This window comes from Bufo gargarizans, chromosome 5, assembly GCF_014858855.1.
Source record: "Bufo gargarizans isolate SCDJY-AF-19 chromosome 5, ASM1485885v1, whole genome shotgun sequence".
Classification (NCBI taxonomy): domain Eukaryota; kingdom Metazoa; phylum Chordata; class Amphibia; order Anura; family Bufonidae; genus Bufo; species Bufo gargarizans.
The window spans coordinates 93,937,692-93,959,858 of NC_058084.1; the positions used below are offsets into that span (position 1 = coordinate 93,937,692).

A 22,167-nucleotide genomic window follows, 5' to 3' on the forward strand; every position below is an offset into this window, starting at 1 on the left:
CATCTGGTTCATAGAAGGTGTTAAAAATAAATCCAACCTATGATGAATGGCACACAACAGATTCTACTATTTCATTATTTATTCAAGAAAAATTAAGCCAACATGGAAAAGCCATGGGTGAAAAACTAAGTGCACCCCATGAATTGTAGAATATTGTAGATAAAAAATTAAATAAATAAAAATTTGTAGATAAAAGCTTGTATAATCACCTTTAGCAGCAATACTTTGATTTTCTGCATGACTATATCAGTCTCTCACATTGTTCTGGAGGAAGTTTGGCTCGCTCTTCTTTACAACGTTGCTTCAGTGCATTGAGGTTTGTAGACATTTGTTTATGCAGAGCTCTCTTAACCCCAGTGACCAGACTGTTTTGGGTCTTACTGACCAAGTGTTTATTTTCCTTTGTCATCGTCGCGTTCCAAGAGCTATACGTTTTTTATTTTTCCGTCTATATAGCTTTGAGGGCTTGTTTTTTGCGGGACAAGTTGTAGTTTTTAATGGCGCCATTTTGAGGTACACATAACTTTCTGATTAAGCAGCAATACTTCCACTGTGTTTTTACATTACATAAATTTTACGGCGTTCATTTTTCGTTATAAATAACATAATATCTTTATTCTCTGGATCACTACGATTACAGTGATACCAAATACATATATTTCTTTTACATTTTACTACTTTTTTGCAATAAAACCCCATTTTTTTAAAGAAAAAAATATTTTTGCATTGCCGCTTCCCAAGACCTATAACTTTTTTATTTTTCTTTCTATGGAGTTGTGTGAGGGCTTGATTTTTGCGGGACGACTTGTATTTTTCTTTGGTATCATTTTGGAGTAAATGGCGCTTTTTGATCGCTTGTTATTATGTTTTTGGGGGATTTTTTAATGGAATTTTTTCCACTTAATAGTCCCATAGGAAGACTATAACAGACAGCTTTTTGATTGCTTTTAAAATGCAATACACTATCCCTATAGTGTATTTTATTTTATTGGCAATGCTACTCTAACATTGACCAGCAGGCTGCGACAGAGAGGCGCAGCCTGCTGGAAATTACTCAAGGCTGGTCTGGGGCCTACATCAGACCCCAGGCGGCCTTCACACACAACAGCACCCCTCGATCGCATTTGCGGGGTGCCGATCCTGGCTGTTAGAGCAGGGCCGCGGCTCTCATGTAAGAGTCAGGTCCCCACTGCACGGCCCAGCCTAAGGCCCCTTAGTGACTGCCGTAACAACACGTATGGGTGGTCACTAAGGGGTTAAGGGTCAACCACAGCATTTCAATTGTGTTAATGTCTGGACTTTGACCGGGCCATTTCAACTTGATTATTTTATTTTTCTGTTTTTTCCATTCTGTTGCAGATTTACTGGTGTGCTTTGGATTATTGTCCTGTTGCATGACCTTGGAACTGAACCCAGGTTTGGGAAATGTTTTTTTACAGTACAAATTAATATATGAAGTTATTGCACGAAGTCTCTCAAGACTTCGCAAAGCAATAACTTTGGCTTATCGGAGCCAATACATTCTAATATTGTATGGAGATCTTGCTCCGTCCAATATTAGAACAAAGTTTTAGGCAAATCGACTTCAGATGTTTCATCCGAAGTCGATTCGCTCATCCCTATATATGAGCTTAAAATAATAATAGTAGTTGGGTCTAAGGGCTCTTTCCCACTAGTGTGTCCCTTGCAGGAATCACATTTTGTGTGAGAGAGGGCTACTACGTTGTGGCCTTACACAAGCGCAGGGCATTATCATGTGCCTCTGCGTGACCTTTATTTTACAGAATCATACTAACAGCTTTATGTCAGTATGATTCTGTTACAGAAAGGTCACGCAGAGTCTGTCATGAACCAGCGGGTGTAAACCCACTGTACCACGTGTCCTCCTCTAAGAGCATTGTCTAAGTGAACCCCTCGAACTTCACAGTACCCCCATGGTGGGGATAGACATTCCCGAGTGGAAAACCAGGTCGCTACCTCTTGAGGAGGATAGGCACATGAGGCAGCTGGTCCAGGTGGACCTGGAGGTACGTGAGAAAGGCACCAGAGGTACAGGCATTGTCAGCAGGCTAAGTTTTTACCAGGAGCAACAGTGCAGGACCAAATGATGAGGCAAAGGTGAAGTAAGACAGGCAATAGGTCAGGGCAGGCGGCACAGGTCAGGCAATCCAGGTCGGCAACAGGAGAGTCAAGGCAAGCAGGCAGGGATCAAACAGGTAGCAGAGTCCAGGAACACAAGTACGAGTCAGGAACACAAACGGATATCAGAAACCTTAGCAGGAAAAAAGGACCTTGACACTGAGGCATCTGGGAAGGAGGCTGAGACACCTATATATGTGCAGGAGGGCTAGGATTGGTTGGCGAGTTCACATGATCCAACCCATAAAACACAGGAAGTGACGCGCACCGGCCTTTAAGTAAATGCTGCAGGAAACAAGAAGCAAGCATGCTGTGGCCAGGGCTGAAAGGAAACACTGGCAGCAGATCACCACTGAACACGGTGCCTGGGACCCCAGCGGTAAGCAGGGGAACAGCGGCACACAGCAGCCACTGTTACAGAGTCACGCAACATTTTAAATGATGATAATGCCCTGCGCTTGTGTAAATCCAGAATGCAGGACCCCTCTCTCACGCGGAGCGTTATTACCGCAAGGGACACACTCGTGTGAAAGAGCCCTAAAATCTGGTTACTGTGCGTAACTCAAGTTTATTCTATTACTTCCAAGAGTGATATCATTTATTAGTTTATAGCCTCTTAAAATCCTGGTGGCCCAGCTCACTAGTGACCTGGTGGACAAATTAGTATCCTGTTGATAATTTTGCCAGATTTTGCTAAAGGCAGAGGGCTCACCTTTAGATGTAGATGTAATATGGCAAAAAGGCACTGCTATGTCATTTAGCTTTATAACTCATGGACATTGCTCTTGGTGTAAGGCTCTAGTACAACTGAATATGGATATTAACCCTTTACAACAAAATGAAGTCATAAATCACATTTGTACCTGTGACAGAGGAATGTATATTCTTTGTCTTTTACTTCATCATGGACTATCACTTTCTCCAGGTACCAGCCATTCCCTAAGTAAAAGAGTAATACATTGTTACAAGACAACATAATAAAGAATATCGGATTAACCCTTTCAGGACCGGGCCATTTTTCACCTGTTTGCCCAGGTCATTTTTAGCATATCTGACATGTCACTTTATGTGGTAATAACTTTAAAACGCTTTTACTTATCCAGACTCGTCTGAGATTGTTTTCTCGTCACATATTGTACTTCATGACACTGGTAAAATTTAGTCAAAAAATGTCATTTTTATTTATAAGAAATACCCAATTTACCCAAAATTTGGAAAAATTACCAAATTTCCAAATTTCAATTTCTCTACTTTTATAATAGATAGTAATACCTACAAAAATTGTTATTACCTTACATTTCCCATATATGTACTTCATGTTTGGATCATTTTGAAAATGACATTTTATTTTTTGGGGACGTTAGAAGGCTTAGAAGTTTAAAAGCAAATCTTAAAATTTTTAAGAACATTTCCAAACCCCAATTTTTTCAGAACCAGTTCAGTTATGAAGTCACTTTCTGGGGCTTACATATTAGAAACCACCCCATTTTAAAAACTACACCCCTCAAGCTATTCAAAACAGATTTTACAAACTTTGTTAACCCTTTAGGTGCCCCACGAGAATTAAATAAAAATGGGAATTAAATTTCAAAATTTCGCTTTTTTTTGCAGATTTTAAATTTAAATCTATTTTTTCTGCAACACATCAACTTTCATTTAAATTTTAATCTATTTTTTCTGCAACACATCAACTTTCACTTTCACAAGGGGTTAAAGGAGAAAATGCACCCCAGTATATGTTCCCCATTTTCTCCCCTTTTTGCAAACACCCCATATGTGCTTGTAGTCTGCTGTATTGGTGCACAGCAGGTCTCTAGAGGCAAAGTGTAAAATATGTTTTTTGCAGGCCTGAATAAACAGACATGGATTTTAGCTGCCATGTCTCATTAAATAAATTTCCTGAGGTCCCCAGAAATTAAAAAACCCTGGTCTGCGTATGCGCCGGGATATAGAAGGAGCTACTTTCGATCTTTGAAAAAAGTGAATGGATCCGTGATCCGATGCGGCTGACCTACGGCCGGCGATTGTGCATTGCAGCCCGCAACACGGGTCACACGCGTTCATGTGAACTCGGCCTAAGACTAAGAACTTCATATTTCTTGCCTGATTCAAGTCCATCATGGCCTACGATGACGGTACGCAAATCACCAAGATGAACAGCTTCCAGATAGAAGGTATCTGTCTACAAAAATAAATAAAAAATGCAAATTTTAAAAAGACAATATTTTAGGTAATGCAGCAACTACAAACATTGTCCATCTATATTTCCATTAGGTCTCATGCACACAAAGCATATGTATTCTGCTGTCCGAAATACACGGACTCTGGCTGAGTGCATACCGCCATTTTTTTTCAAACTCTTGTAGAAATATTCTATTCCTGTCCGCATAACAGACAGAAGCAGCAGAATGTATATACGAATGTGGACAGCAAACGATTTCCTGTCCGGATTGTCTGCTGCCCCATTGAAATGAATAGGTAGGTCTGTATCTGATCCGCAAAAAATCCGGATCAGATGCGGACCAAAAATGCGGTCATTTGCATGAGGCCTCAAACTAAGATCTGAGAGATAGGAAACAATAATATACAATCTAAATTTTTTAATTACTAAAATCCTGACATTTGATCACTGTGAGGGTTGGAAGAAGCATACCTGTCCTTTAGCAAATGAAGTTGGCTTATTTGATTTATGCAGATGCCTGGAGCCTGTGTCTCCATATTGCCCCTGCAGTACAATATACACATTGGCTTCCGTTCCAGCATTCCACAGATCACCTGTTTCCACCTCAATTTTGTAATTTGTAACTAAAATGAAAAACATATCAACATCTGTTAATATTCCACCTAAAATCGTGCATAATATAAACTTCACTTAAAATAAAAAGGAAGTGACATCCATATCAAGAATGACGTTGAAAATGTGTTTGCACGGTATATAAAGAGCCCCAAACCAGTTCTGATCTACTATTGAGAGGCTTCTGTTCAACTTAGATTCAACAACCTTCAGCAGATAATGATAATGACATATTTTCATATTTTCTTCTTTTTATTTTAGTACCAATTGCTTTAAAGGAAATAACTAGTGTTGGTCGAGCACCAAAGTGCTCGAGTGCAACACTTCCAGATGCTCGGGTGCTCTACAGAGCACCCGAGCACAATGAAAGTCAATAGGAGAACCCGAGCATTAAACCAGACACCCCCTGCTCTGAAGAGGGACTCTAGTTCGGCTTAGGAGTCCCTGCTCTGACTCCATATATAGCTATGTTCATATATGGAGTCAGTGCTTGGGGACACCCAGTGTATTTAAATCTAATTTAGCCTCTATTTTTGAAAAGTTTCTGGTGGGATTCAAACTCACAACCTTCTACATTACAGCCAATAATCCTATCCACTACACTATAGAGCTGCATGGCCAGTTTCTCAAAAATAAATAAATAAAAATGAGACTTCTGCTGTATAGTAAGTATTCCTGTTAAAGGGGAATATTAATCACCAATATGTATGCAAATATCGATAATTAATATTCATAAATAGGAGGAGCCATCTATTGATGACTCCGCCTATTTATGCCTAAATCATAATATATAAATATAGATACCTCTGTTACCTATACACTACACTGAAATACACTACGTGCGACTTACTATCACTATACTAGGGCAGCGACTAGTAAAAACAACATACACTGTATTGTGAACAATAAGGAATATTTATTACACAATACAATTATACCAGTCTAGCAATACGCTATATCTATATATATTCATAGATCAATGGATATTAATATACATACATGTAGACGTACACACCGCAGAACAGAAACAGTACTACAATAAACACAATACAAGCCTAACTACACTACACAGCACAATCCCAAATTCCACCCCACATACTATCTATACATTGCAATAATACACTTCCATACATACAATTATCGGTTAACCATAACCCACCCGTCTGTCTACTCACTGTCCCTACGGGGTTACAAGAGGGTTAAACACAACAATGGCTCTGCAGGGGTTAATACCTGCAGGCCATGAAATACAGGGTTCTTAGGTTTGTTTGCAGAGCAGAGGCATGCTCTACAGCACAGCAGTGCAGGGGTTAACCAGGGGAATGCAGGGGTTATGCAGGGGTTAACCAAGGTAGGGAAAGAGTATTCCAGGGGCAAGGGTTCACAAGGGTTAACCAGGGGAAATGCAGGGGTTAACCAGGGCTAATGCTAGCAGGGGGTCAGGGAAGGAAGGGGTTAATGCTAGCAGGGGATCAGGGAAGGAGTTTTGGGCAGGACAGGGGAACAGGGCATTGAAGGGGTTAATGGGGCAGTGCTACTTAGCCATCCAGCAGGACTCAGCACACTGCTCGATTCCCTCTCCTTCCTGTCTTCACTGGAGCAGATCGATTGCTTGGTCCTCCCCTCCTCTGGCCTGGTGGAGCTAATGCAGAGCAGCTAGTGAGTACTGCCTGCGTTCTTCTGTGTCCGGAAGCTCTCTCCTTCAGGAAGGGATGTCAGGGGTCCTGTGTCCTAGCGCAGCGCAGCCAGGGTGGCTGCCTGCGCTCTCTTCTATATCGGGGGGGGGGAGGCAATGGACTTCAGCGCCGGATGCGCTCACCTTCAGGGGGGGGTTGCCGAACTGCCCGAGCGCAGTGCTGCTGGGTATTTAAACCCTGCAGCGCTCGCGCCCGTTTTACCGCCCTGCGCCAGCCCGCGCTCCCAGGCAGGGGGATCCTTTGATCCTCCCGCCTGTGGAAATATCGCACATCTCCGGCGCTGTAATTACAGCGCCGGAGGTGAGCGGCACACAGGGGCATGGGAACTCGGTTCCCATGTCCCTGTTAGGCATACCATCTCCAGCGCTGCCGGAGATGGTGACAAAGGGCAGAGGATCTTTATTGATCATCTGTCCTTTGAAGAGGCCGAAACTGGACATAATTGTCCAGTTGTCGGTCTCTCCCCACCCAGCAGGCACATTCCAGAGGGGGGGTATCCATGGGAGCTTCTGGGGACAGTTAACTGTATATATATACACACTTATAGATGCTTGGGGCACATCCATAAGTATATATATATATATACATACATACATATATATAACACAGGGGGTCTCAATGGGCAACAATAAGCCCACCTATACATATATTATATACATAGAGATGTATGCTGACAAAGGGGCATACATACATCTCTATGTATACACCTACTACCTGGACGGGCCCATGCAAAAGGGCCAATATATATATGCATATATGTAAGGGCATATATACATATATATATATTTAAATCCAACACTCCCCTCAACAATTCCTATACAGCAGAAGTCTCATATTTTTTTTTTTTTGTAAAGTAACTGCCTATGCAGCTCTATAGTGTAGTGGTTAGCATTCATAGCTGTAATGTAGGAGGTTGTAAGTTCAAATCCCAGCAGAAACTTTTCAGAAATAGAGGCTAAATTAGATTTAAATACACTGACTCAAGCACACGGGAAATTTGGCCAAGCATGCTCGCCCAACACTAGAAATAACGTTTTATGCTGTTCAGTTAACTTTTCATCCTTTTTTCAGTGATACATGGGAGATTATTTTCATGTGGATTTTATTTTAGTTTTTTGTTTTTTAATTTTTATACCTAGGATAATGTTAAAAAAAGGGAAAATGTTCCTTTTTCTCATTTTTTGTAAAGGTCATAGAAGACCTTTTCCTGGAACTGGGATTGACATATTAGACACAGATACAGGGGAAACAGTCTCTGGATTCTCACTGCAAAGTGTAACGCCCCAGAGTTGCATTACTACCTTTGCACCCTGCTACTGTCTTTATTGGTTAACCTCGTGTCATCCTATGTATTTATTTCAGGTCCACTACACTGTGCATATCTATTCCTTGCAACTGTTATTGTTCATGTAATTTACCTGATTCACCAGAAGGTGGCAACAAGCATGGCATAGCTACATTTAGAGAGAATGGAACCCTTCTTTCCATTCTAATTCTCCCTCTAAGGAGGGGAGGGTCTTAGTTAGTTAGAAGTCAGTCTAGCTTACCCCCTGCTAGGGGAAGGAAGCAAGGGCTGGGGACATCGCCATCTGATGTGCCCACACCAAGCCCTAAGCCAGCTAGAGCACCTTCAGCTCTGCTGGATATGGAGGCCGCAGCTTGGAGCCTCTGAAGCCAGGAGGAGTTTTCCCTGGACAAATCTAGAGTCAGACTACAAAGAGAGAAGTTTCAGCAGCCTGCTAAAGAAAAGTTATTCAGTCAGCCTGTCAGTACAGCAGAGTCAGAGAGCAACAGATGTAGCAAAGAGGGGTTTGCCTGCTACAGTTTTGTTCATGCTTAAGCCTGCTGGGACCCAAGATAAAGTCTGTAAACTGTCTGGAGAAACGCTTACGCCAAGTAAAGCTGTTATTGAACTTCATCACAAGGTCTGAACTCAATTTATTCGTCATCCCCGAGTTAACTTTTCTCCTTTTTCTGCTTCGGACAACAACGCCTAGGTTCCAGTGTATCCATGTAGGAGCACCGTGACACATGCACAAAACATTAAGGGACATTGTAGGACACCCTATATTACTCTGGCATTCCTACACTTGGGTACCACTAACACCATTTCTTAAAGGAACTCTGTTCTGTTGTTGCTTCATTGTATTGTAACTGGCGTCACAGAACACTTATCTCTTCTTAAAGGGACCCCTTGCCACTGTCGGATGTCGCAAAAGCTGATCTCGTTCTGATAAGAAGCAATAGCTCCTACAGTTACCTGCCACTATGCAATCGCCTGATCAGTGGGACGGAAGTACTGTAGGAAGCATCAGGGCCACGTTTGGGACTGTGTACATGACACTTATTCAGCACGATTTACACATCAATTAGGAAAAGAGACATTGTAAATAACATCTGTGCCCTCTTTATGGAGCTGGCTGTCACTAACAAAAGTCTCCCTGCACCTGCATCTCAATGATTTATTTGCAGCTGCAGACTCCACAAGGACATTCAGATTCATTCTTGCCGACTCATGCAGACCTGCAGAACGTTTTAAGTCAGCTGGTGGTGCAACGGACTACTGGAAGGCTTGGGGCATCCCTTGTCTTTAGCCTCTTCCATTTTCTAACAATTGCTCCAACAGTTGATCTATTTTCACCAAGCTGCTTGGCAATTGCCCCATAGCCCTTTCCAGCCTTGTGGAGGTCCACAATTTTGTCTCTGGTGTCTTTTGACAGCTCTTTGGTCTTGCCCATGGTAGTAGTTGGCGTCTGACTGACTGTGGGGTGGACAGGTGTCTTTAAAGAGCTCAGACAGGTGCTACTAAGTTAGATTAATGAGTGGAGTAGAGGTGGACTTTTTAAAGGCACAGTAACAGGTCTTTGAGAGCCAGAATTCTTGCTGTTTCTTAGGTGTTCAAATACAGATGTTCAGCAGTGCAAGACAAATAAATTCTTTAAAAATCATACAATGTGATTTCCTGAATTTTTTTTATTTTTATTCTGTCTCTCAGAGTGGGAATGCACCTACAATGTGAATTTCAAACCCCTCAATGATTTCTAAGTGGGAGAACTTGCAAAATCGCAGGGTGTTCAAATACTTTTGTTCCTCACTGTATGTCCCTCTGATAGAGCAAGTTGTCATGATGCCAGTTGCATTGAAGCAACAAGGACATGCAGTCCTCTTTAAGTATAGTGGTGTTGATACCCAGATGTAGGAATGCCAGAGTGGTATGAGGGCTACCTATGGTGTCCCTTAGGTGTGGCTTTAGCACTTGCCACGGTGCTCCTACCTGGATATCAGGAACCCCAAGCGTTGTAGTCCGAAGCAGTGGAAATTGGGTTGTGGATGAAGTGGGTGAAGAAAGGAATTAAGCCCAGACTTGTATTGAAGTAATTAAACGCAGCTTTACTTTGCATAAACTTTCTTTAAAGAACAATCTTCCAACCTTATCTTGGTTACCAGCAGGATTTGGCTTAAGTTCTGGCAGGCAAACACTCTCAGCTCTGCTATATATGAACTCGTTTGCCTCTGCTATGTTGGTTGACTTAGATAGGAACTTTTCCTTCTGCTTTCTGCTGCAACTTCTCTCTTTCTGTCTGACTCTCTTTCTCTTTGTCTTGTCCAGGGAAGCTTTTCTCCTGGCTTCGGAGGCTTGTAGCTGGGGCCTCTGGGCCCAGCAGAGCAGACAGTGCTTGCTGGCTGATACACAGTCTTCCCTTTACAGGAGCTGCTCTCAACTCACATCCTCTCCCCAAGGAGGGGAAGGCTAGACTGCCCTCACTAGCACTGAACTCCTCCCTCTCTAGAGAAGGGAATAGTATGGAAGGAGGGTTCCATCCTCGTTAACTCATCTCTGCCAGAAATGCCGCCATCTGCTGGTGAAGCAGGCACATTACATTTGAACATAAGTAAAATCATGAATACATTTACACATTGTGCAGGACATGGTATTATTTGCATGATATAACACAGGATACACCATTACAGATAGTGGGGGTCCAAAAAGAGGTGGTAATGCCACTCTGGGGCGTTACAGTGGTCATTTGTAATAGAGTTATTTCTAGCGTAAATATATTAATTGACAACTGGGCATGACAATTACCCTTGATAAAGGTGATGTCCTTACCCGACACTGTCTGAACACAGTGAACTCATGAACACTCTCACCCTGTAGCTGGGCTCAAAAAGCTTTCAAAAATTATTACACAGTCATGCTGACATGGATTTTTAAAGTAAATACACCAGCTTCATTAGGTCCAAAAGAACTATTTATTTTGTGTCTGAATCGATTCTACACAAATCACATATGGTCTAATTGGCTTGCAAATTGCTATATTAGGCTAGGTCTACACAACGTCATTTTGTCGCACCAATGTCACATGACAATTTTTATAATAATAGTGTCGCAATGTGACATGCAACATGCTGCGACTGCGACACGACAGTCGCAAAATACCCATTCAAGATGGATTTGTATGCGACTGTCTCATCGCAGTCAGAGCATGTCGCAAGTCGCAGTGCGACAACATAGACTACCATTAAAAAAATTGTCACGCGACATTAATGTCGCGCGACACATGTTGCAGTGTAGTTGTGCGCTATGTCATCCTGTAGATCTAGCCTAACACTCTGGGTTCTCCTAGGACTTAAATATCTTTTCTATATTTTTATTTTTTTAACGAAGTTTTGCTATTTCTCTCCTTTCCCTTCTATTTAAAGGGAACGTGACATCTCTGATATGAAATTTTAGCTGCCCACATTACCTTATTCATGCGCTTATTTTAAATTATAAATGTGCTGAAAATGCATTTTTAATCTTCTTTCTGCTGTATGGAAAGGAGTCCAGGCTCGGACTGGCCCACAGGGTTACAGGTGAATCCCCCGGAGGGCCCCTGAGCAAGGTGGTCCCCTAGTCTCCCACCCCCTGCACAAGTGGCACATAACACAGAAGACTACCTGCATTATATACATACAGCATATTCAATGTACAGCTCCTCAACCAGCCTATGTTCATATAAAAAACTTGGCACCCCAGTCTGACACTGAATGAGTCTATTCAAGTTAAGGAGACATAGAGAACATCGAATAGTTTTCTTATAGCCACACATTCCATTATGGATGTCTCACGATGGAGGGGAGGACAATAAGTTGGAGTCTGAGCAGGAAAAAAAGTAGCTGATGATGATAAGTACTGCTTGGGGATGCAGCCTGGCTGCCACAAAGAAGACGGGGAAAAGAAGGACAGGCCTGTTCTAATTCAGAATGATGGCCAGTTATGTTTTTTCACAGGATCTGGTGATGCCGCCTCATGTGGTGCAATAGAGCCCTGGTACCTATGTTTGTGTTTGAAATCTTATTTTAATCCTGCAGATCTTGCATGTGGCTGTGGTTTTGTGTGCCAGCTTTGTGGAGAATAACCACCATTCGAGAGGTATTTGTACATAGCTAGCGGCAGGCAAGCTTTGCCTAGTTCTGGCATGTTTTGAGCCTGCACTCCCAGTATCAGTGTCAACACCAGTTCCTATGCTAAACATAATAGAAGCAATGAAAGCTCTTTTGGAGGTTTTGGTACATTGCCATTGTGGCCACCACCCTCCTCCTCTGATGTCTCCTCCTCCTTAGCACCCTTATCTATTTCCCAGGTCCTGTCCAGCACACAATCATTATCATAGTCCTCATTCTTCCTGTCACTTTCATCAAACTGTGATATATCATTGTGGGCTCTCTTCCCCTGATTACTCTGTATTTTCCCCAAGTGCCACTATCGCTACCGCTACCTTACCTTCACCACTGTGGCTACAAGTGGCACTACTACTACTACCACCACCACCAATAATGCTATGCATGGGGTCTCCTACCTCTGTCTGAACTTCCTTCTCATGGCAGACCAAAAACTGACTGTTGTCATACAACTTATCAACTGGGAGACTATCTTGCATATCTTTCATAGCACATGGTGTGTTCTGTTGCTTCTTCTTTATAAAAAAGAAGGTGCCTCGCCAGAAGGTGGCAGTGAAGACAGAGACGATGCAAATTAAAAGCTTCTCTGGAGTTTCAAGAAGGAGGAGCAGAAGGAATACTTTGATCCTTGGCTCCAAGGCGTGGTGTCAGACTCAGAAGCAACATCCACATGACCCTATTAGTGGAGAAGTGGGCAATCCAGTCCACAATCTCATCCTCTTTGTCCTCAACAATATGTGGCACTGATTGGAGGCCAGGAGAACTGTGGCCTACTAATATTACTACTGGCCAGATGGCTGGTGGTGCTACTGCTGTTTGCACTACTACCCACATTCTGTATCTCAGACGATGAGACATAGGTCTTTCGTTTGCCTCTCTTCCATTTACCAGAAACTTTATTATAAGGCCTATGAATGTAAAGTCATGGGTTTGGTACACAGATAATTAAATGGTACTAGCAAAATTGCTAGTGTTTTTTCCTGTAATTAACTGACAGATGAACAATTAAATGTCCCTCCTATTATACAAACACACTGCACACTGGTATTGACAATTTACAAAGGTAATTACGTTTTTTCCGGGTAATGCATTTGCTGTAAATAAACAGTATCTTGTAGTATTACAACACATTCACTAAAACAGGTATAATAATGGTGTTATTGCAGTAAAATGTGTTTTTTGGAACAGTGGATGGTATCTTGCAGTAATATACTATGCTTTCAGTACCATGGGTATTATAATTGTGTTATTGCAGTATAATGCTTTTTTGTTATAACACTGAATGGTATCCTGCAGTAATCTACAAGATGTTCAATAACACGGGTATGATGCACTGAAATGCCCAATTGCAAACAGTAAATAGAAACTGTTAACAATAATTATATTCAGCAGAATGTGTGCTGAGCCTAAGAACTGTTAAAACTTTTTTACAACAAAAGGTGGCTGGTTGTTCATACAGAAAAATATGAGTTTCTTTGCAGGATTCTGTAATGTAGAACTTGCCAGCAATCTGTATGAAACAATTGGAACAGCGACCATTCAATCACTCTCTATGTTAAGCTTTCCCTGATAAAACTCTAAGATCTACCCAATTATATCTACATATTCTTTCCATGTAGTGCCCCTAGTAACTGGCCTTTGTCTGCAATAGTTTTTTGACAGAAACTGCCAGAAGACATCCTTTCACAAGTCCAGCTGGCAACAAAATGTTTTTTCTTCCTTCTGAGAAGAAAGACATGCCCGCATACTGCCACCTGATTCGCTGATCAGGGTGTGAGCCTCTGAGCCAATAAGGGCAAGTCCTTCCCCCACTTCCTCCCGGTGTCATCTGGTCCTTCCTCCTGTTTACTTCACCAGTTTTTACAGTAGTGTACAGCTGTTTTTATGCAGTTTGTCCGAAATAAATCAAAACATTTCAGATTTGTGTGACAGGAGATTTTTTGGGGGAATTTTGTAACTAATTTGATTAATTTAGAATTAATTTGCTCATCTATAATGCTTTGTTTTCTTAACTATCTGCTATTATTCTTATGGAAGCATAACAGATGGTAAATAAAACTATTGGCTCTTGTTCAATGTCATTTTGTAGGCCATGTAATAGGTAAACCGTCAAGGCTTCTTCCTAGTGGTAAAACTGAATTTAATTATGGAAATACTTTAAATTGATGATATCCCCTGTCACCTGTATCCCCTACTCTAGAGCCGATTTGAAACTTTATACAGATACCAAGAAAGTGCCCCTTTAGATGTTGTCCCTGTTACCCTCATCCCTTAGGCTACTGTCACACTTGCATTGTTAATTCCTGTATTGAGATCCGGAATTAAATTGATCCGTTTTGTTTTTGCACATCAGGATGCGGTTGTGTAAAATCATACGGAAAAAAATGATTCGTCCCCCATTGACTTTCAATGTATTTAGTGACGGATCCATTTTTTTCTTAACGGAACAGATGCATCCTGATGTGTAAAATCAAAATCAGATCCTTTTAATTCCGTTTTTTAGGCTCCTCAAAAAACTGATCCGTCATCAATGACTTACATTGTTTTCAGTGCCGAGTGCATAGCAGCAGTTTTGTGTCCAGTCCTGCTTCCAGGACGGAAGACATCCTGAACAGATCTCTTTTCATTCAGAATGCATGAGGACTAAATGGAAACGTTCTTCCGGTATTAAGATCCTCTGCCGGATCTCAATACCGGAAAACAACAATACAAGTGGGAAAGTAGCCTTACTGTGGTGCACATAACACTTACTGAATAAGAGAATGTAAGTATAATATTTTTACCTGGGAGTTTGGAATGATCGTGTCTAAGCAGGGGAATCTCCCTGCAGATTTCCCCATCCTCCTTGTCACGTGCAAGCCAGCGATTTACTTTGATACAGAATTGTTCATTTGAAAAAATATTCAACAGCTGCACCTGTCGTGTCAATTGTATTTGTTAGGGTCATTGCTTGTGAATTACAGAATTCTAATACGACACCCTTAGGCCTCATGCACACTTCTGTGCAATTTGTGGTCCCCAATGCATAGGCAACATCTGGGGGGCTGCCGTAATGGATCCTGACCCATTCAATTTGAATGGGTTAATGATCCACCCGCACCTCAAAAAAACAGAACATGTTCTGCAGATGTACTGAGAGAAATTCCACAGAAGCACTCCGTAGTGCTTCCATTGGGTTCCGTGCCTCCCTTCCGAACCGCACCTTCCAGAGTCGGCATCTGTGATGCGGTGGGCTGTTTGAGGGGCACAATACGAGCACAGCCAGGCAATTGCCGTGTGAATGAGGCCTTAGTCTGTTATGCATCTATACTGCTTTGTCCCACAATACTCAGGTATTCTTACCTAGAAACATTGCATCTAGAGAACAATACAGTGTTTCAACAACCAATATCAAACAGGATATTCCCTTCCCCACAAAAAAAAGATTGGTAATAGTTAAATCTAGTCCAATGGTATAAATATTTTTGGATTTATACTATTAAAAAAATGCTTATACCATCAGATATTCCTGGAATAATATTAGACTACTGCCTCCTGATGATTCCATTGAACAGCTATTCTGTATCCAACTCAGCAATTAAAATAATACTGTCGCAGTCGCTTAAAACTTGCTCAGTATTTCCTCTCAGCAGAGAAAATACGGCAGCTCCAGGAGCGGCCTGCTCATTACACCACATACTCAAAGGAGAAAGACTGATCATGTGCGTCCACCTTGGCACATTTACTGAGACGGACACAGAAAGGCTGTTCATTAGAAACAGCAGGCGGTGCTATTCTAACATCATTCCTGGAATATAAGCCTTTACAATAAGTGTAAATACCAAAAAATATTTATAATAATGGGTTGGATTTACTTATAAAATACTGCAGTTTGCACGTGGTGCACGTGTCCAGGGAAGGCATCTCACTAGCATATAGCGAAGAAGGATCGGCACTCACTTTCTTGATGATAGGAAGAGATGTTTATTCAAGACATAATAGCATCATCTGTGACTAGTTTGGGCTCAGGCTTGAGCCAAAACTAGTCACTGACAATGCTATTATGTCTTGAATAAATGTCTCTTCCTATCATCAAGAAAGTGAGTGTCGATCCTTCTTCGCTACATGCTGCATAAAGGGACTGCATCTGTGAAAATCTGTGTGTATATATGAGGTTCCCACGTGTATTGGGTTGGTATCTCTATGTCTATACTAGTAGTGGTAAATGTGAGAAAACATATTTGTTATAATTTATATAACAGGTTTATACCTTCAGACAACACATTTGGATACTTATAGTATAATGCTAGGCATATTCTGTAAGCTTTAAAGGGGTAGTCCAGTGGGGCAATTATATTTTTTTAAAAGCCCAGTGTAAGTTTAAAAATAGAAAACATACTCACTTTACCCAACTCCTGATGCTTCCATTCCAATGCTTACTAGGTCCCTTTGTCACGGGGAAGGAAAGACAACCAAAGGGAACCACAACAAAACAACAACAGACTAGGCCCTAAACCTAGGGAGTAAAGAAGTCACCTCCTAGCATTCCCTGAAACACACCCTAAGCTGCTAACAACATGTGCAAATCGCAATGGTAGAAATGCACATGCACAGGAACCTGAGACTGCTGAACCACTGCACCAAACTCTCAGCTTAGGGAACAGAGAAAGAGGCAACCGGGTCCTTCCAAACTGAAGGAGCCAGTGTCTCCCTGAGGCCTAATCAGGACAGACACACCAAGAAAAGGGAAAGGACTTAGCTTGAGATGTAACTGGAACAGGAGAACCACCACACAAGCAGAGCACTCCACATAAGAGCTATCAGCCGCAAGGAAGCAAATGAGGAACATATAAAAAGCCACCTGACTGATAATGAGCAGCATCTGTAAAGGGGTGGAAACCTGTCAGCAACAATGAAAACAAGAGACTGAGAGATCTGTCAGATAGACTCCTGAGTCTTCCGTCTATTTGAACTTCTAAGATCTCTCCCAGGGCTGGCGGTGACACCCTGTTGGTCTTTCCGATCCCCATCTTCAAACACAGGAAATGCCTAAAGGAAATGCTTACTCAACCAATTACTAGCCACAGCGGTGATCCTCCTCAGTGATTGGCTGAGTAGGTATTTGATGGCAGTTTCCCTTTGTCTAGTTGGGACATTGAAGAAGAGACCACTGGTGTAGTGGGCAACTGGTGAGGGGAAGTATCAATTATTTGAATTCTTTAACCTACTCTAAGCTAGGATGTTCGGGTTCACCAGGTTTTGCCGTAAAATGGCTGTAAAATAATCATAGTAAGGGCTAGAGGGCTGCAAAAGGAAGCAAAATGGGGATAACAGCAGGACAATTGCCCTGCAAGCAAATGTGGATAGGGAAATGACTTAAAATAACATAGAATAGAAAAAAATTTAAAAATAATAATCTTGAACTAGGAGGCGGAGGTCAAAGTGGAATAGGAGGTTGAGGAGGCGGTAGATGTGGCGGTGTAGGTGAAAGCGGCGGTGGAGAAGGAGGAGATAGCCAAGACAGTTTTTTATTTATTTATTTTTTATACATTTGGGAAGCCCCCAAAACATTGGGAAATGAAAAAGAGAACGCAAAGAGCAAGTGCGCTGGAGTATAACAATGGCTGGGTGCGGCTGGTATGCCTCTCTGCTCTGGTTCATTTTAATGAATGTGAGCTTGTCCACATTGGCTGTGGACAGGTGGCTGTGCTTGTATGTGGGTAACTCGGACACTGCAGCATGTAGTCGCTCATGTGTGCCAGGCTGCCCAGAGGCAACAACAAGTTGATTTCTTCTGGACCTGGACTGGAGCATCTTTGCAGATCTCCCCTTAGGAGGTGGCAGAGGGAGTAGCCCAGGGGGACAACGGTAAATTTCTGCAGGACCTGGACTGGGGCATCTTACGAGATCTCCCGTTAGGAGGCGGCAGACCTGCAGGACCTGGACTGGGGCATCTTAAGTGATCTCCCCTTAGGAGGCGGCAGGTGGATTAGTCCCGACTGGCTGACCAGACGTGGGAGCCAGAGTGTATATACTGCATAGGGGTGAGCTCTGCTTGGGAGTGTGAAGGAGGAGGGGCCTGCTTCTATCTTGATTGTAAGTGAATAAATCCATGGGAGACAGTGTTGAAGAAGTTGCAGGGATGAAGTATGGGAATCTTAACCCTACTAGTCAGTTGTCACCCTGTTTTAGGGAGGAAGCTAGTCTGGGAAAGATTTAGAAAGACACATTGTGTGTATGTTAGATGTGCTGTGGTGGTCCTCCCATGTCCACATTGTAAATCATAAGTGGTTGGGCATCAGTGCACTCAATCTCTTCCACTTCTGGGGCAGGGCTAGGTGGATTGTCTATGGAAACCCTGCCAGCAGAGTCATCAAAAAGCATAAGGGACTTCTGTATGACTTAAGGCTCAGACTGCTTGGCTGATTTGCAAGGGGGTGAGGTGAAAGACAGATGCCCATTGGCTGCAGGTGCCAACTCTGCGCTTTCAGCAGGGGACCCGGTGCTAGACAATGTGAAGGAACTGGAGGCACTATCAGCCACCCAATCTACTACCACTTCTACTTGTTCTGGCCTCACCATTCATACACCGGTATTCGGGCCTACAAAATAACACTGAATGTTCTGTCACCTACGTGTACCTGAGGAAGGTGTTTCATTTGGCCGTGTAGCTGGCACAGATCGACCATGTCCTCTCCCTGCAACAGGAGCTCCACCAACACCAGCAGCACCACGACCAGGGCCACGTCCCTTATTTGACGCTCTCCTCATTCTTTGAGGTCCCCCACTGAACTAACAGACAGATTAACTTTATTAATCTTATTGTCACGTATGCAGTGACGGTGTACCTTGCACCAAAAATGGGTATATGTCACCCACCGATCTAACAGACTGATTAACTATATTAATTTCCCTGTCACGGATGCAGTGCAGGTGTACCTCACACAAAAATGGGTATATGTCACCCACCGATCTATCAGATGGATTAACTGTATTAATTTCCTTGTCACGATGCAGTGCAGGTGTACCTCACAACAAAAATTGGTATATGTCACCCACCGAACTAACAGACAAATTAACTATTATATTTTTGTGTTAGGGGTGCAAAGCTGGTATATTGCACCCACAAAAAAATCACTATAGGTCACCCACAGAATAAATAACCAGATGAGATTCCTAACACTCTCCCTCACTTCAGCTGCCTGCTTCCTGTCCCTGCACTACTCAGAGCGGATGGGCGGTGCTACACATGATCCAGCTTATATAGAGGCTGGGTCACATGATGCACCAGCCAATCACAGCCATGCCATTACTAGGCATGGCTGTGATGGCTTCTAAGTGCCTACAGCTTAAAAGCTTGTTGATTGGCTGCCCTGCAAGCTTTATTAAATGCCCGAACACCGAACTCAAACCCGAACTTTTGCTGCAAAGTTCGGATTCGGGTCCGGGCACCCGAACTCGCGAAGTTCAGTACAGACCCAAACTTTGCAGTTTGTGTTCACTCAACACTAGTCTCATCCCTTTTAAAAAATGTTGCTCATTTGGACAACCACATTTAATGTAAAAAATTACCTCTTGACAGTGCCATCCTGGGGAAGCTCCAGAATTTGTGTGCCCGATTCTTATTTTATATACTTCTCCAATGTCCCCTATGCTAATCTGAGAAAAAGAAAATATAAAAGAAAATGAAGAAGTAAAGACATCAAGGGTTCCATTGCATTAACCGATTAAAATGGCACCAAGCACTGGGAAAATCACTGCTAGGCCAGGCACAATGCCTTGCAGGACTTACACAGTTGAATGCAATGATGCCGTTCACATAGCTATCTGCTTTATTCTGAAGAAAAAAACACTTTTAATCCATGAAAATTAGCAGATAAGTGCATCAAGGGCTGGCCAATGCCACTCAGTGCACCTTTGCTGTTCTTGCTTCCTCTGCCAGCAGCTCCCACTCTGTCTTGATTGACAAGGTCATGCAGAATAACTATGCAGGAACCTGGCCCTGTGAATCAAGAGGGTGAGAGAGTGGCTGGCAGAAGAAGCAGGAGGAGCATGGGTGCATAGAGTGGCTTGGACCAGCCCTCGGTGCAATTAACTCCTCCCTCGCATATGGATTAAAACGACATTTTCTCCAGAATGAAGCTACAGATCGCTAAAGGTATGATTACATTCAGCTAAGCAACCTTACAAGACATTGGGGGAGATTTATCAACCTGTTGTAAAGTAGAACTGGATTAGTTGTCCATAGCAACCAATTAGATTCCAACTTTCATTTTTCACAGCTCCTTTGGAAAATGAAAGGTGGAATCAGATCGGTTGCTATGGACAACTAAGCCAGTTCTACTTTTCACCAGTTTCAGCATGTTCCATGTTCCATACACCAATTCCAGCATGTTCTATCTGACCCCATATGTACTCCCCCCTAAAAGCATTGCACCTAGAGAAAAATATCTAAGTAATGTCCACACAACACTAGTGATAAGCTGCAGGGGCTATATTAAAATTTGCAATATTTCACGAATATTTTGTAGAATATTCATCATATATTCGCAAATTTCGAGAATTCGAGATTATTTTATTGAATGCAGAAAATCGGCAATGTAAAAATCGCGTAATGCGAATTCATAACGCGAAAAACAGGCGTGGGTTACTTTGGCTACATTTTTCAAGCTGGTATAAGCTTCCTGAGACTGGAGAAAATGGTTGGCACGGCAGAACATTAGAAGTGCGCTAATCGGCAATGATTAGAATATTTTTTCGCACTACCTGCAACTTCATATTTTAGCAGGTCTGACTACAGATTAATGATTGGTGCACTAAGTATTGTTGTGAACTTGACATTGCTTCCTTCTCATTGGGTGTAACTAAAGACTGGATTTTGCGTATATATATGAAAATATGTTTAACTGCCTGAATATACGCTTAAAAGAAATTTTATTATTCATAGATTAAAATCGTGGCGAGCTTGCCACATGTAGAATTCGTCAGGCTAAGCCTGGATGGGTGGCTCACTCCACAATTGTATGGGTATAACCACTCAGACCAGGCTTGTAAGACGTGCAGAGCTGGAATATCAGTATGGTCCGTTATGGATGCCTATTCTGATAAATTCACAGATGCACTCCCATACGCTCACTAGAGGTGCTTGGATTCCTAATGATGTATCAGGGGTACCAGCAATAACATTAGTGGCAGCTTCAGTAGCCAGCTGCAACAGTGTATCCACGTAGTGAGTATGGGTAGATAGAAGAAAGGATAGGTGAACTGTGGGTGAGAGCTGTTATGTGCGAGCTCTACTTACAACCCAGCTGATTTGCATCCCTATTGTCCGATCACTATCTAATAAAGGACCGTCTCTGCAAGTATAAGCGTCTGCTCGACGCGTTTCTATGTCACTCTATATGTGGTGACATTTCCTCAGGAGCAGAGTAGCAGTGGCATAAGTTCAAATTCTTATAGTCTTAGACAATTTGAACTGTGCACACTGATGAAGAACGCTGCACGCTGCTATTTGCGCGCGTGTAGCTTCAAGAGATACAGCCTCCGGCGATGTGTTAGCAGCCGTCTCGCGGCCGCTCAGCCACCGATCTCATATTGAAGTCGCCACTCCCACTGGGCGGAGCTTCATCGGCAGGCGGTGACATCACCCAGGAGGGGTAAGACGTTCTGTTTATCCGCTCTGCCTGATTTCGTATGCTGACCGCTGTTGTGGGTATTAGTTTTTTATGGGCAAAAATTGCCTACCATCGTAGGGGGACACTGGGGGTTGGTATCTTTGTCATAGGTGATGCTTAGATGGTAGTTACCAGCATATAGGAACTTATACTTATAAGTCCCATATGACAAGTGATGCCCCATTAATCACTTACAGAAGAGGAAGCAACCTACGAGATCAACTGGTGCACAGCCTATACAGCCCCTCAGTACAAACTACATGGCTCCCAAATAGACCACACGGCACTTTCAAATGTGGGAAGTGCATTGCTTGTAAATCCATCAAAAAGGGCAATGTGGTCAAGTGCACAACCACAGGACGTGAGTTCACCATCAGATCATTCATAAATTGTAAAACAATAGGAGTGATATATGTGGCCACATGTATCTGCCTTAAAC

At 42.6% G+C, this 22,167-nt stretch overlaps 1 protein-coding gene across 1 annotated transcript in view; it reads right to left on the reverse strand.

Moving 5' to 3' along the window:
• The window catches only part of RP1 (RP1 axonemal microtubule associated), a 659,535-nt gene that overhangs the window by 526,283 nt on the left and 111,085 nt on the right, over nucleotides 1-22,167 (reverse strand). The window contains exons 5-9 of the mRNA XM_044295389.1: nucleotides 19,627-19,713; nucleotides 14,859-14,991; nucleotides 4,793-4,944; nucleotides 4,243-4,321; nucleotides 3,003-3,078 (exon numbers count right to left, since the gene is read on the reverse strand). Coding sequence (XP_044151324.1) covers nucleotides 3,003-3,078; nucleotides 4,243-4,321; nucleotides 4,793-4,944; nucleotides 14,859-14,991; nucleotides 19,627-19,713 — 527 coding nt within the window. The remainder of the gene's footprint in view (nucleotides 1-3,002; nucleotides 3,079-4,242; nucleotides 4,322-4,792; nucleotides 4,945-14,858; nucleotides 14,992-19,626; nucleotides 19,714-22,167) is intronic.